Below are 13950 nucleotides of genomic sequence, written 5' to 3'. Positions count from 1 at the left end.
GTTGGGGTCATTGGTGAGGGGTTGGGGTGCATTTTTGAGGGGTTGGGGTGCATCTATGAGTAGTTGGGGTGCATCTGTGAGGAGTTGGGGTTCATCTATGAGGGGTTGGTGTGTGTTTGTGAGGAGTTGGGGTGCATCTGTGAGGAGCTGAGGTGCATCTGTGAGGAGTTGGGTGCAACTGTGAGGGGTTGAGGTGCATCTGTGAGGAGTTGGGTGCGTCTGTGAGAAGTTGGGTTGCATCTGTGAGTTGTAATTCCTCTGTGAGGAGTTGGGGTGCATCTGTGAGGGGTTGGGGTGCATCTATGTGGAGTTGGTCTTAGTCTGTGAGGAGCTGGTTTCATCTCTGAGGAACCCAAGGCTGAAGAAAAAAATAGAGGAAAAAAGGAAGAAAAAAAGAGAGAGAAAAGAACTAAAAGAAGAAGGAAGGCAGGCAGGCAGGAAGGGAGAGAGAGAGAAAGAATAAAGGTGAGCTAGGTGGTGGCACACTCAGTTGAGTGCACATGTTACAGTGTGCAAGGACCAAGGTTCAAGTCCCTGGTCCCCAGGGGGAAAGCTTCATGAGTGGTGAAGCAGGAAAAGATAGCCTCCAGGAGCAGTGGATTCATAGTGCTGTCATCAAGCTCCAGTGATAACCCTGGAGGCAACTAACTAAATAAATAAATGTGTATATCACACACCCACAGACACAGACTTGTGCACACACACACAGACTCACAAACACACACAGACTCAAACACACAGAGACTTACACACACAGACTCTCTTTCTCACACACACAGATAGACACTTATGGCCCGGTACACCACTGACCCCCATAGAGGGTGCTCCCCACAGCCCCCTCCCACAGTGGCCAGCAGGGAGCCCTGGTTCCTGGGGGGCAGAGGGATGTAGACACTTCAACCCCAACCCACTCCCAGCAGTGACTTAGCTCCCATTGCGGGAAGAGCTACACCAGCTGGATCCAGGCCTGGGGAGTGGTGTTGGTGTGTGTGTGTGTGCAGGGCAGAACCACTTCTGTCTCAAACCCCAGCTCAGAGGCCTAGTGTCCCCTCTGACCCCAGACTGCCATGCTCAAGAGACTAGAGGGCAGGGTGAGGGGGTGAACAGGGCCTGGTCCCTGTGGACACTCATCCCAGGAGGCTGAGTTACTGCTGCCCCAAGTTCAAGGCAGGCCAAGCACAGGAAGGCAGGTGGGCTGGGCTTCAGCAGAGTTACCTCCTAAAATGTCCATCAGAGGAGAGTAGGCAGGGCTTGGCTTGGGGGGGGGGCAGGCAGTCACTGGGGTTAGGTCTCTGCATCTGAGAGGCTGGTTTCAGATCAGAGACAGAAGCAGACTGACTCAGCACTTACAGTGGGCGAGCGTGTTTGGTCATCATAGAGTTTAATACATTGAAAAATGAGCTGGCTTCCTGCAGGGTGGTTTCAGGAGGCCGCGTGTGGAGGCAGCTTCTTTTATGTGGAGGCAGCTTCTTTTATCTGCTGTGTAGGGAGTGAACCCAGAGAGAGCCTCACACAGGCAAGCCACTGCTGAGTGCATCCCCACTCCAGCCCAAGTTTAAACATTGTGTCTGACCGGGCAAAGAGAGGAGAGATCCCATGGGACTCCCTGGGTGCTGTGCATGGTGCTGAGAGAGGAGGGACCCCACAGCCCTGCCCACCCTCCATGGGGCTCCCTGGGTGCTGTGCATGGTGCTGAGAGAGGAGAGAACCCACAGCCCTGCCCCACCATCCATGGGGCTCCCTGGGTGCTGTGCATGGTGCTGAGAGAGGAGAGACCCCACAGCCCTGCCCCACCCTCCATGGTGCTCCCTGGGTGCTGTGCATGGTGCTGAGAGAGGAGAGAACCGACAGCCCTGCTCCACCATCTATGGAGCGCCCTGGGTGCTGTCCAAGGTGCTGCCATGTGCTGCCAAGAGTTGAACCCAGGGCCTTGCTGGCTTCTCATGGCCAGCTATCAATGAGTGACAGCTCAGTGAGTGAGCAGGTTCACTGTGGCGGGAAGCTGGAGTCCCTGGCTGTCTTCTCTCAAAAGAACTTGAACCCAGAAGCCTGGGGACAGGGGACATTGAAAGCCAAGAAGCACCCCAGTGTGTGTGTGTGTGTATGAGGAGGGATGTTCAGGTGTCCTTGATCATGGTCAGGACTCTTAGTTCTCTGTAGTGGGGTGCAGGGGGACCCCAACATGATGGCAGAAATCTGGGCATACCCCCAAGCCTACCCACTCGGTTGTTTACTTCTCCCCCTCCCATGAGTTCCTCCCCCCACCCTGTGCTGCACCCCCAGACCACCAGTCCTTCCCCTGCCTGTGAACCCCAACCGGGGCCACTGACTCTGCACCTCCCCTGAGTGGCCCCCAGTCAAGCATCTCTCCTGACTGCACCCCAAGTCTTCCTCCTTCACCCCCACCTTGTGTGAGCCCCCAGCCCTGCTGCTGTGTCCCCTCCCATCTGTCCTGGAGTTCTCCCAGCCATGCTACCCTGCATCTCCTCTCCTACCCCGACCCCCCACCCGTCATTACTCCCTGTTCCCCAAGACCCCTCTCTCCAAGTGGACCACACACCCCTCCCATCAGAAGCCCCTCTGTGTGCTCCATGCTACCCCTCCCACAGCACCTCTGCCCTTTCCTGGATAGGCACCCTGCTCTCTTGGCTCTGGGTCCCCCTCCCATTCTGACACCCCTACTCTCCAGGCCAGGAACCCCCATTCTCCAGCTGGCCAGTCCCCCCTGATCCAGACTCTGCACCCCCCAACTCTCCAGGGCCTGTGCCCTTCCTGTATCTGGGGCCTTCTCCCCCAACCCCCCAGGTTGGAAGGCCCCATTCTCTTGGGCCCAGCAGCCCCTCTCCTGGCCCAGCACCCCCTCTCCCTGGCCTGCACCCCTTCTCCTGGCCCAGCACCCCCTCTCCTGGCCCAGCACCCGCTCTGCTGGCCCTGCACCTCCTCTCCCTGGCCTGCACCCCTCCTGCTCCAGACCTTGCACCCCCCAACTCTCCAGGCCCCGTGCTCCCCCTGTCTCTAGGGCCTGCACCCTGTTTCCCCAGGTTGCATGCATTCACTCTCCCAGCCCCTGGACCTCCCCCCCGCTAGGTTTTGCACCCCCACTTTCCTGGGCGCTGCACCCACACTCTCCCAGGCCCTGCAACGCCTCTCTCAGGCCCTGCACTCCCTTCTCCCAGGCCCTGAACCCCCTCTCGGGGCCTTGCACGCTTATTCTCCAGGTCCTGCGCCCCCCTCCCCACGCTGCATCCCCTCTTCGCGACCTGTACCCCCTTCTTCTGCACTCGCTCCCCCAGGCCCTGCACAGCGCCCTCCCCGGGCCCTGCACGTTCACCCTCCAGGTCCTCCGCCCCCCCTGCTCACCCTGCACACGCCTCCCCTCCCTACCCTCACACTCCTCCCCTGCCCACCCTGCACACTCTACCCCTCCCGACCCTGCACACTCCTCCCCTGCATCCCGCCTCTTGTGCACCGGTTACCGCGGCCCCGCACAGAGCCTCCTCGGGGCCGCGCACCCCCTCTCCCCGCCTCTCCCCGCCTCTCCCCGCCCCGCCCCTCCCCGCCCCGCCCCCGCGGGCCGCTTCCGCGCACGTGACCGGGACAGTGTCGCGGTGTCGCCCTGGGGTGTCGCTGGGCTGCGGGGACGCGGGCGATGGAGCCGTGAGTGGGGGCCGGGGAGGTGTTGGGGGCGCCTATCAACTGGGGGGGCCTGGGAAGTGGTGTTAGAGGCCTCTGAGAACTGGGGGTCCGATAGGGGGGAGTTAGGGGCCTCTGAGATCTGGGGACCCCGGGGAGTAGTGTTAGGGGTCTCTGGGGGGGGCCTGTGGGAGTTAGGGGTCTCTGAGACCTGGGGACCCCGGGGAGTAGTGTAAGGGGGTCTTTGGGGGGCTCTGGAGGTGTGAGGGGTCTCTGAGACCTGGGGGTCCAGGAGGGGGGAGTTAGGGGCCTCTGAGAACTTGAGGGGGTCTTGGGGTAGTGGAGGGAGGTCAGCCCAGCCAGGTGAGCCTCGGGGAACCCCATCGCACACCTGGGGACACCCACTTGCTGGCAGGTGCCAGGGCCTCTCCCAGCAGCACCCTTGGGTGCTCTGCAGGGTGCTATGGCGGGCGGGACATAGCCCTGGGGGTGGCCCTAACATCGCTGTGCACCCCAGGCACCCCCAGGACTAACAGGAGCCTGGGGTGGCAGGAGGCCTTGGAGGTGCCCAGAGGACCCCCAACGTTGCCCCCCCATGGGGTGTCCAAGGGGAAGAACCGCGGGGACCCCCGCCCCAGGCCCTGCCATGTGAGCAGGGCCAGTGTGGCTGCTGAGTGGCCCTGAGACCAGGCAGGGACTTTCCTGGGTGGCCTGGGGGTCCCTACCCTTGGCCAGGGCCTCAACTTGCCGATTGAGCTGAATGCAGCCCAGGGACTTGAACCCAGGGCCTGGCCAGCTACAGCCATGTGTTACTTTGTTTTATTGTGTTTGTCCAGCGCTCCAGGGAGCAAACCCTGGGCCTCTCGCCTGCTAGTCCTGTGCATGGCTGCTGCCCTGTCTCTCTGTCTCTTAGAGAGAGACAGAGAACAGACACACCACAGCATCACTCTTCATCCTTGGAGCTCCCTCTGTGTCTTTGTGGTACCCCCATGTGGTGCTAGGACTCAAACTCAAGACCACACACATAGGACCTGTGCTCTACCCACTGGGCGGTCTCCCAGCCACTGTTCATTCTTCTATTTTCCATTCTCACTGGGGCTTCCCTGCTCTGTGCTGCCTTTTCCAGGTAAAAAGAGAGAGAAAGGGGCTAGGCAGTGGCACACCTGGTAGAGCGTTCAGTTACAGGTGCAAGGACTTGGGTTCAAGCCCCTGGATTCTACCTGCCGGGGGAAGCTTCACAAGCAGAGAAGCAGTGCTGTAGGTGTCTTTCTTTCTCTGTCCCTCCATATCTCCCCATTCTTACTCACTTTCTCTTTGTCCTATCAAAATATATATATTAAAAGAGAAATAAAGCAGAATAGCAGGGTAGGCAGAGGGAGAAGGGGGGGGGAGGACACCTCAGCACCAAAGCTTCCTCCGGTGGGATCTGGGTTTGAATCTGGGTCCCACGCACTGCAGGGCAGCACGCTGGACCCAGATGCACAAGCAAAGGCCGGGCATGCCTGGAGTGCAACCGCCTTCCCTACATGGCCTGGCATTTATTTTTTATTTTGGCATGTACGTAGAGAGCAAAGAGAGAGAGACCGACCCAAGCACCACTCCACCCACCATCCATGGTGCTAGGACTTGAACCCAGGGTCCTGTGCAGGGTAAGAATGTGCACCAGGGCCAGGGACTGGGTCTGGTCAACTGGAGGACAGGCTGGGCTGAGGGGGGCGGCTGGGGCAAGTGTTGGTGGCAGATAGAAGTCCTCCCAAAGCAAACAGCAGACAAGGCTGGAGACGACAGGTGTGGTGGGCAGGTGCTGGGGACACGTGTGATCTGAGGCCCTGTTTCAGGGACAGGAAGGGAAGGGGAAGGGAGGGAGGAGATTGTGTGCGAGTGCGTTGGGTGAGGCCTGACCCTAGGATTAAACCGTCCACATTCCCCCCCATCTTCCATTCCTCCCCACCTCTTCCTAACTTCATTATTTTTAAAAATTTCATATATATATATGTATATATATATACTTTTTATGGATCATATATTTCTATATTTATTTCTTTCAAGAATGTATTTATTCATGAGAAAGACAGGCAGAAAGAGAAAGAACCAGACATCACTCTGATATGTGTGCTGCCGGGGATTGAACTCAGGACCTCATGCTTGAGAATCCAGTGCTATCTACCTTTATGCTATCTACCCCTGCCCACTGTTATTCTTAAAACAAAGAACAATTACTTGTTCTTAAAATTTTGTTTATGATCTTCATTTATGTATTGGATAGAGAAACCGGAAATCGAGAGGAAAGGGAGAGACAGAGAGGAAGAGAGACAGAGAAACACCTGCAGCCCTGCTTCACCACTCACAGAGTTTTCCCACTGCAGGTGGGGACCGGGGGCTCAAACCCGGATCCTTGCGTGCGTCCTTGCGCTTTGTCCTATGTACGCTTAACCCGGTGCGCCTCTGCCTGGTCCCCGACACTGTTTGGTGTACTGATGTGCACGAGTGTTAAGTGCTCCGGATAGATGGGTCCCTTAATCACTAGGTCATGTCAGCCTCCGTCTCTTACCCCCGTTTTTTAGCTTGAGGCACTTTTTTGTGTGATGCCACTGAGGTTGACCCTGGCCTCTTTTCATCTTTTTATATATGCTTGCTTCCCAGTCTTTTTATTTGGAGCCTGCATTCTGCATTGGAGATTAAATGAGCCTTTACCTCCAGGCTGTGAAGTGTAAACCTTGTTTTAAATGGGCAGTGTGAGTCATTCTTGAGCCCATTGTAAATATCACAGTTCTTACCTCACTTTATACATCCTTGTGCTTTGGTCGGAATTGTTTGGCCGTAGAGTGGGTTTTCTTTCCCACTGATAGAACTCTGTGTCTATAGATAGATATTTGCAAACTCCAGGCTTCCTTCTCCACTCAGGTGCTTCGAGTACAGACACCCTCACTCCAGAGCCTCTGCTGGTACCTGGGCACCCCCTCAGGTGCCAGAGCTTGAAACTGAGCTGCATGTGTGGTGATGCGTGCCCCCACCTCGAGAGAGATCTCCCATTTCTTTTTCTCTCTCTTGCCTCCAGGGTCATCGCTGGGCTCAGTGCCTACACTATGAATCCACCGCTCCTGGAGGCCATTTTTCCCATTTTTGCTGCCCTTGTTGTTTCTCGTTGTTATTATTGTTGTCGTTGTTGGATAGGACAGAGAGAAATGGAGAGAGGAGGGGAAGACAGAGAGGGGGAGAGAAAGACAGACACCTGCAGACCTGCTTCACCGCCTGGGAAGCGACTCCCCTGCAACTGGGGAGCCGGGGGCTCGAACCGGGATCCTTGCACCTCACACTATGTGCGCTTAACCCGCTGTGCTACCACCCGGCTCCCCCCTTGGGAGCATTTTCTTTGAGGACCTTTTTGGTAGGGGTACTCTCCTTTGCTCATTGCTTGTCTAAGAAGCTCCTTATCACTCCTTCAAGCCGGATTGGTAGGTAGCCTTGCCGGACAGAGCATCCTTGGGTGAGGGTCTTTTCCGTTCGGTACTTTGGGTGTGTCCTGCCAGACTGCCTTTGGCTCTTACCATTTCTGTTGAACAGTCAGCTGATGGTATTATGGGGGGTGCTTGTGTCTTTGCCTTTTCTCTGATTGCCTTTAGGATTCTTTCTTTATCTTTGTATTTTTCGTTATAAGGTGTCTGGTGTGTACCTCTCTGAGTCTGTTTTGCTTAGAATTCTGTGAGCTTCCTGGATCTGAGTGTTGGTTAATAATAATAACTCCTCAGTTACTGTTATTAATTATTATTATAGCCACCAGGGTTATCGCTGGGGCTCTGTACTGGCACTATGAATCTACCACTCCCAGGGGACATTTTCTACATTTAAAAATATATTATTTTATTTGACAGGACAGAGAGAAATTGAGTGGGAGACACAGAGGGAGAGAGGAAGAGAGACACCTGCATCCCGCTTCACCACTCATGAAGCATCCCCCTGCAGGTGGGGAGCGGGGCTTAACCTGGGTCCTTACACATGGTAATATGTGAGCTTAACCAGATGTGCCAGTGCCAGGCCCCCTGTTATTTCTTAAATAAGAATTCTGAGGAGTCGGGCGGTAGCGCAGTGGGTTAAGTGCACATGGCGCAAAGCGTAAGGATCGGCCGTAAGGATCTCGGTTCGAGCCCCCAGCTCCCCACCTGCAGGGGAGTCGCTTCACAGGCGGTGAAGCAGGTCTGCAGGTGTCTGTCTTTCTCTCCCCATTTGTCTTCCCCTCCTCTCTCCATTTCTCTGTCCTATCCAACAACAATGACATCAATAACAACAACAATAAAAAACAAGGGCAACAAAAGGGAAAATAAATAAATAAAAATTAAAAATAAAAGAATTCTGTCCCTTTCTCTCCTATCTTTGCTTTGGATGTTGTTACACAATGCGCATGTTATCTTTTTTTAAAAAAAATATTTATTTATTCCCGTTTGTTGCCCTTGTTGTTTTATTGTTGTAGTTATTATTGATGTCGTTGTTGGATAAGACAGGGATGGAGAGAGGAGGGGAAGACAGAGGGAGGAAAGAAAGACAGACACCTGCAGACCTGCTTCACTGCTTGTGAAGGGACTCCCCTGCAGGTGGGGAACCAGGGGCTCGAACCCAGATCCTTGTGCCGGTCCTTGCGCTTGGCGCCACCTGCGCTTAACCCGCTGCGCTACCGCCTGACTCCCGTGCATGTTATCTTTTTAAAAGTATTTATTTATGTGGTCTGGGAGGTGGCGCAGTGATAAAGCTTTGGACTCTGAAGTCCTGAGTTTGATCCCTGGCAGCACATGTGCCAGAGTGATGTCTGGTTCTTTCTCTCTCCTCCTGTCTTTCTCATAAATAAATAAAATCTTTAAATAAATATATATATGTATGTATTTAATAGGACAGAGAGAAACTAAGTGGGGGGAGATAGAGAGGAAGAGAGAGGGCAGGTGCTGGCACACCTGGTTGAGCGCACAAGTTACAGTGTGCAAGGACCCTGGTCCCCTGGTCCCCACCTGCAGGAGGAAAGCTTTGTGAATGGTGAAGTAGTGTTACAGGTGTCTCTCTGTCTCACCCCTTCTCCATTTTTGGCTGTCTCTATCCAATAAATAAAGATAATACATATACAAGAAATTAGAGAGAGAGGGAGGGAGACACCTGCACATCTGCTTCACCACTTGTCAAGCATCCCCTCTGCAGGTGGGGAGCGGGGACTTGAACCTGGGTCTTTGCTCATGGTAATGTGTATCCTTAATCAGGTTCCATACCCCTCCCCCCCCCCCCCGCCCTGCCAGGCCCTGCTCTTCTGTCATCTTCTGTCATGTGCTCAGTGTCCCTCAGAGATACAGGCTTAGTTTTCTTTCTTTCTCTTTCTTTCTTTCTTTCTTTCTTTCTTTCTTTTCTTTTCTTTTTTTTTTTTTTGGTAGAGTCCTTTCCTACTCTAGGGATCAAAGTAATTAATAACCCCATAAAATGTGTTTGGGAGTGATTCCCCTCTTCGGTTTTCTGGAAAACTTTCCAAAGAATCAGAGCTAGTTCTTCTTTGAAGGTCTTATGGAATTTCTTGGTAAAGCCAGCTAGACCTGGGTTTTTATTCTTAGAAAGACTTGTTTCATTCAGGGCGTTTTTCCCTTTTGTGGCCTTAGGGCCTCAGATGTGTTTAGATGGGAAGGGAGACAGACACACAAGGGGCTGGGCGGTGGTGCACCTGGTTGAACACACATGTTACAGGGTTCAAGGACCTGGGTTCAAGCCTCCGATCCCCACCTGCAGAGGTGAAGCATGAGTGGTAAAGCAGGGTTGCAGATGTCTCTCTCTCTCTGTGTCTCTCCCTATCTCCTCCTCAGTTTATCTCTGTCTCTAACAAATAAAAAGCAAGTGAAATGTTTTTTTAAAGGGAGCGGCACACATGGAGAGACATCATAATGGAGTCCCACCGTCCCTGGACTCCCCCTCCATGCTGTCCACTGTGCTTCCATGTGGTGCTGAGCTTTGAACCCAGATCTCCTTGCACGGGAAGGCATATGCTCTACGCAGTGAGTGTCTCCCAGTGCTTTCTAGTTTTTCCTTCCTTCCTTTTTTTTTTTTTTGGATAATTTTTTTAAAAACTTTTTTCCCCTTTTGTTGCCCTTGTTTATCATCATTGTTATTGTTGTTGTTATTGCTGTCGTTGTTGGATAGGACAGAGAGATGGAGAGAGGAGGGGAAGACAGAGAGGGAGAGAGAAAGACGAACACTTGCAGACCTGCTTCACCGCCTGTGAAGCGACTCCCCTGCAGGTGGGGAGCCGGGGGTTTGAACCGGGATTCTGATGCCCATCCTTGCGCTTTGCGCCACGTGCGCTTAACCCACTGCACCACTGCCTGGCTCCCTCCTTTTTTTTTTTTTAAAAAAAAATCATCTTTATTTATTTATTGGATAGAGACAGCCAGAAATCAAGACGGGAGGGGGAGATAGAGAGAGACAGGCAGAGAGAAACCTGCAGCCCTGCTTTACCATTCACAAAGCTTTCCCCCTGCAGGTGGGGATCAGGGGCTCCAACCCGGGTCCTTGAGCCCTGTAACACGTGTGCTCAACCGGGTACGCCACCCCAGCCCCCCCTTTTTAGTCTTTTCTGGATGGTCACCGATAGCCTGCTCTTGAGCTGATTGGCTTGACCTTTTGTTGCCGTGATTCTGTGGACAGGCCCCTCTTTCCTGTCTCCGGCTCAGCACTGCACTCCAACTTTCTGAGCTCTCCATTTGGACTTTTCTCCTACGTGCTCTGTTGAGGCTCTCCTCCATACATCTCCTTCTGTCGGTGAACAGGCTTCCAGCCGCTGCTCGGGAGTCTTGAGGAAACTTGTGAACTGTGTTGCAATCTCTCTCTCTCTCTCACACACACACACACCCTGGCTTATTATTATTATCATTATTATTAGTGACTTAATAATGTTTTGCAAGATTGTAGGATAACAGATATAATTCCCACCACCAGAGTTCTGTGTCCCATCCCCTCCATTGGAAACTCCCTTATTCTTTATCCCTCTGGGAGTGTGGACCCAAATTCTTTATGGGGAGCAGAAGGTGGGAGTTCTGGCTTCTGTCATTGCTTCTCCACTGGACATGGGTGTTGGCAGGTGGATCCACACCCCCAGCCTGCTCTGTCTTTCCCTCGTGGGGCAGGGATCTGGAGAGGGGAGGTTCGGGACACATGGGTGAGGGCGTCTGCCGAGGTTAGGATGGAATCATGGTAGCATCCGTGACTTGGTGATTGAAAGGTGGTAAGATATAAAGCAGGACAAATAGTTTAATAATCTGGAACCTAAAGGTAGGAATAAAGCTGATGAAATTAGGGGTCTTCAGGTGGGAAGAAGTTAGGAAGCCCATTTTAGGTATGTTGCAAGGGGCCCATGACTTTAGTAATTTTTGCCTGAGCCTGACAGCTAACATGCAGGTGGGCTAAAAGTATTGTCTGGGGAGAGGGTGTCAGAGTTGAGAGTAGGACTAGAAAGCAGATTAGGGCAGAGAGCAGCTCCCAAACATGAGGAAAGTGTATAAAACACCCTGACTTTTAACCTTGACCTGTTCTGTTTCCCCATCATCTCTGCTCCCTGAGGCTCCTGGCCAGGACTCTGGGCACCTGCGGACCAGGTGTGAGCAGGAGACCCTGGCTACTCCTCGGGCCACTGAGTTCATGCAGATGTGGGTGGGCACCAGGGGCAGCAGGGGAGAGGCTGGGAGGGAGGGGTCTGCGCGGGTTTGCCAGCTGCCCGGTGTGGGCTGGGAAGGCTGTGAGCCCGAGGAGACACTGCTCATCTGTGCCCCCAGCTAACTCAGCTGCTGCCTGGCGGCGGGTGGCACCCACCTCTGGGACTCCCCCCCTCCCCCGTTACTTTGGAAACCTAGACCTGCCAGATGCTGGGTGCATACCATCCCCTCACCCCCCCAGTTTCCTGCCTCCTCCTCTTGTGTTGTGAGCACAGCAGCAGGGGACAGACACTGGGGGGTGGGGGCTCGACACTGCCCACCCTCAGGTTCTGCTGCCTGATGCTGGGGTCTCTGAGCAGAGAGGACGCCTCTCTCCTCGCCTGGATGCTGTCCCTTCACCCCTCACTGTGGGACCTCTTTTTGTTGGGGTTCAGGTGGTTCTGTTTTTTGGGGGGGCACCTTTTTTAAAAATCTTTTTGTAAATTTATGAAATGGAAATATTGACAAGTCTATAGGATAAGAGGGGTACAATTCCACACAATGCCCACCCCCCAGAGCTCCATATCCCACCCCCTTCATTGGAAGCTTCCCTGTTCTCTATCCTTCTGGGAGCATGGACCCAAGATCATTGTGGGGTGCAGAAGGTGGAAGGTCTGGCTTCTGTAACAGCTTCCCTGCTGAACATGGGCGATGGCAGGTCGATCCATGTGGGGCCACTTTAGACATTACTTGTCTCTGCTCGGTGCCCTGGGTCCTGCGCCACCAGCCTGCTGCTCGCACGTGATTGACTGGTTGGCTGACTGATTATTTTGTGATACCATGGGTGAGCCCGGCTCTGGGGCGTGTGTGACGTCGCTCTGTCCCCTCCTGGCATGCTAGGCTTTAGTCTGTCTTTGATTTTGACTGGGAAAGACACCAAAACACCTTCCACCATCCATTCCCGTAGTCTTTTTCTTTCTCGTTTACATTTCAAAAGATCATTTGTGAGAGAGGGGCTGGCAGTGGTGCACCTGGTTAAGCACACACATTACCATGTGCAGGGGCCTGAGTTTCCAGCCCGGGGTCCCCACCTGCAGGGGGGAAAGCTTCACGAGCAGAGGAGCAGGGCTGCAGGTCTCTCTCTCCCTCTGTATCTTCCCTTCCCCTGCTGATTTCTCTCTATCTGTATCCAGAATAAAATAAATATAATAAAGTATTTCCCACTGCCCCTGAGGTCATCACACTTCACAAGCCTAGAAAAACAAACAAAAACTTCCCTTAAAAAGAGAAAGAGGGAGTCGGGCGGTAGCACAGCAGGTTAAGAGCATGTGGCACCAAGCACAAGGACCGGCGTAAGGATCCTGGTTCGAGCCCCCGGCTCCCCACCTGCAGGGGAGTCGCTTCCCAGGTGGTGAAGCAGGTCTGCAGGTGTCTGTCTTTCTCTCCCCCCTCTCTGTTTTCCCCTCCTCTCTCCATTTCTCTCTGTCCTATCCAACAACGATGACATCAGTGACAACAACGATAATAACTACAACAATAAAACAACAAGGGCAACGAAAGGGAAAATAAATAAAGTTTTTTTAAAAAAAAGATAAATAAAGAGAAAGAAAGGAAGTCCAGCGGTAGCACAGCAGGTTAAGCGCATGTGGCACAAAGCGCAAGGACCAGCATAAGGATTCCGGTTCGAGCCCCCAGCTCCCCACCTGCAGGGGAGTCGCTTCACAGGTGGTGAAGCAGGTCTGCAGGTGTCTGTCTTTCTCTCCCCCTCTGTCTTCCCCTCCCCTCTCCATTTCTCTCTGTCCTATCCAGCAACAAGGACATCAATAACAACAACAATAAAAAACAAGGATAACAAAAGGGAAAAATAAATAAATCTTAAAAGAGAGAGAGAGAGAGAAAGACAAGAAGAGAAGAGAAGAGAAGAGCCCAGGGAGGGAGCATAGTGGTTATGAGCTAGTCTTTCCTGCCTAAGACCCCAAGGTCCTGGGTTTAATCCCCGGCACCACCATCATACGCCAGAGCTGAGCAGGGCTTGGAGCTAGCGCATTCAGTCTCTCAGTAAAATAAGACAAATGCTTCTACAACCTCTACTTAACAGGAGGAAGGAGCACTTAGCACAAGCAGTGCTGGGGGTTGAACCCAGGACCTCAGACATGCAAGTCCCCTGCCTGCCGCTGAGCTGTCTTGCCAACTCCCATGCCACGTTTTTTTGTTTGTTTGTTTTTCTGGGGCTCAGTGCCTGCACTACGAATCCACTGCTCCGGGAGGCCATTTTCCCCATTTTTGTTGCCCTTGTTGTTGTTATTGCTGTTATTGTTGGATAGGACAGAGAGAAATGGAGAGAGGAGGGGAAGACAGAGGCGGAGAGAAAGACAGACACCTGCAGACCTGCTTCACCGCCTGTGAAGTGACTCCCCTGCAAATGGGGAGCCAGGGGCTCCAACTGTAAGAGCACTTCTGATCTGAACCCACACAAACTGACATGACTCCAGTATATAAGTGAAAGATAAGGAATTTATTCTTAAGTTTAAAAGAGTGAAAATAAGGCCAGTCCACATACTTACAAAGAGACAACACCAAAAGGCATAGACAAAGACACAGATAAACCTCAGCTGAGGGATCCCAGGCCGGAGCTGCTCTGTGATGGCCAGGCTTGAAATTCACCCTC

General features: G+C 53.2%; 1 protein-coding gene across 3 annotated transcripts in view; it reads left to right on the top strand.

Annotated features, from left to right (window-relative positions):
• TMEM181 (transmembrane protein 181) overlaps positions 1–13950 on the top strand; it is a 41584-nt gene that overhangs the window by 1297 nt on the left and 26337 nt on the right. Inside the window, exon 1 of one of the 3 annotated variants that reach the window (XM_060205275.1) lies at positions 3575–3657. The exons of the other annotated variants lie outside the window; for them this stretch is intronic. Coding sequence (XP_060061258.1) covers positions 3650–3657 — 8 coding nt within the window. The 5' untranslated portion in view covers positions 3575–3649. Of the gene's footprint in view, positions 1–3574; positions 3658–13950 lie in introns of those variants that run through there. 3 annotated transcript variants of the gene reach the window in all.

The sequence above is a fragment of the Erinaceus europaeus genome, chromosome 13, assembly GCF_950295315.1.
Source record: "Erinaceus europaeus chromosome 13, mEriEur2.1, whole genome shotgun sequence".
Lineage (NCBI taxonomy): Eukaryota > Metazoa > Chordata > Mammalia > Eulipotyphla > Erinaceidae > Erinaceus > Erinaceus europaeus.
This window is presented reverse-complemented; position numbering and strand designations above follow the sequence as displayed.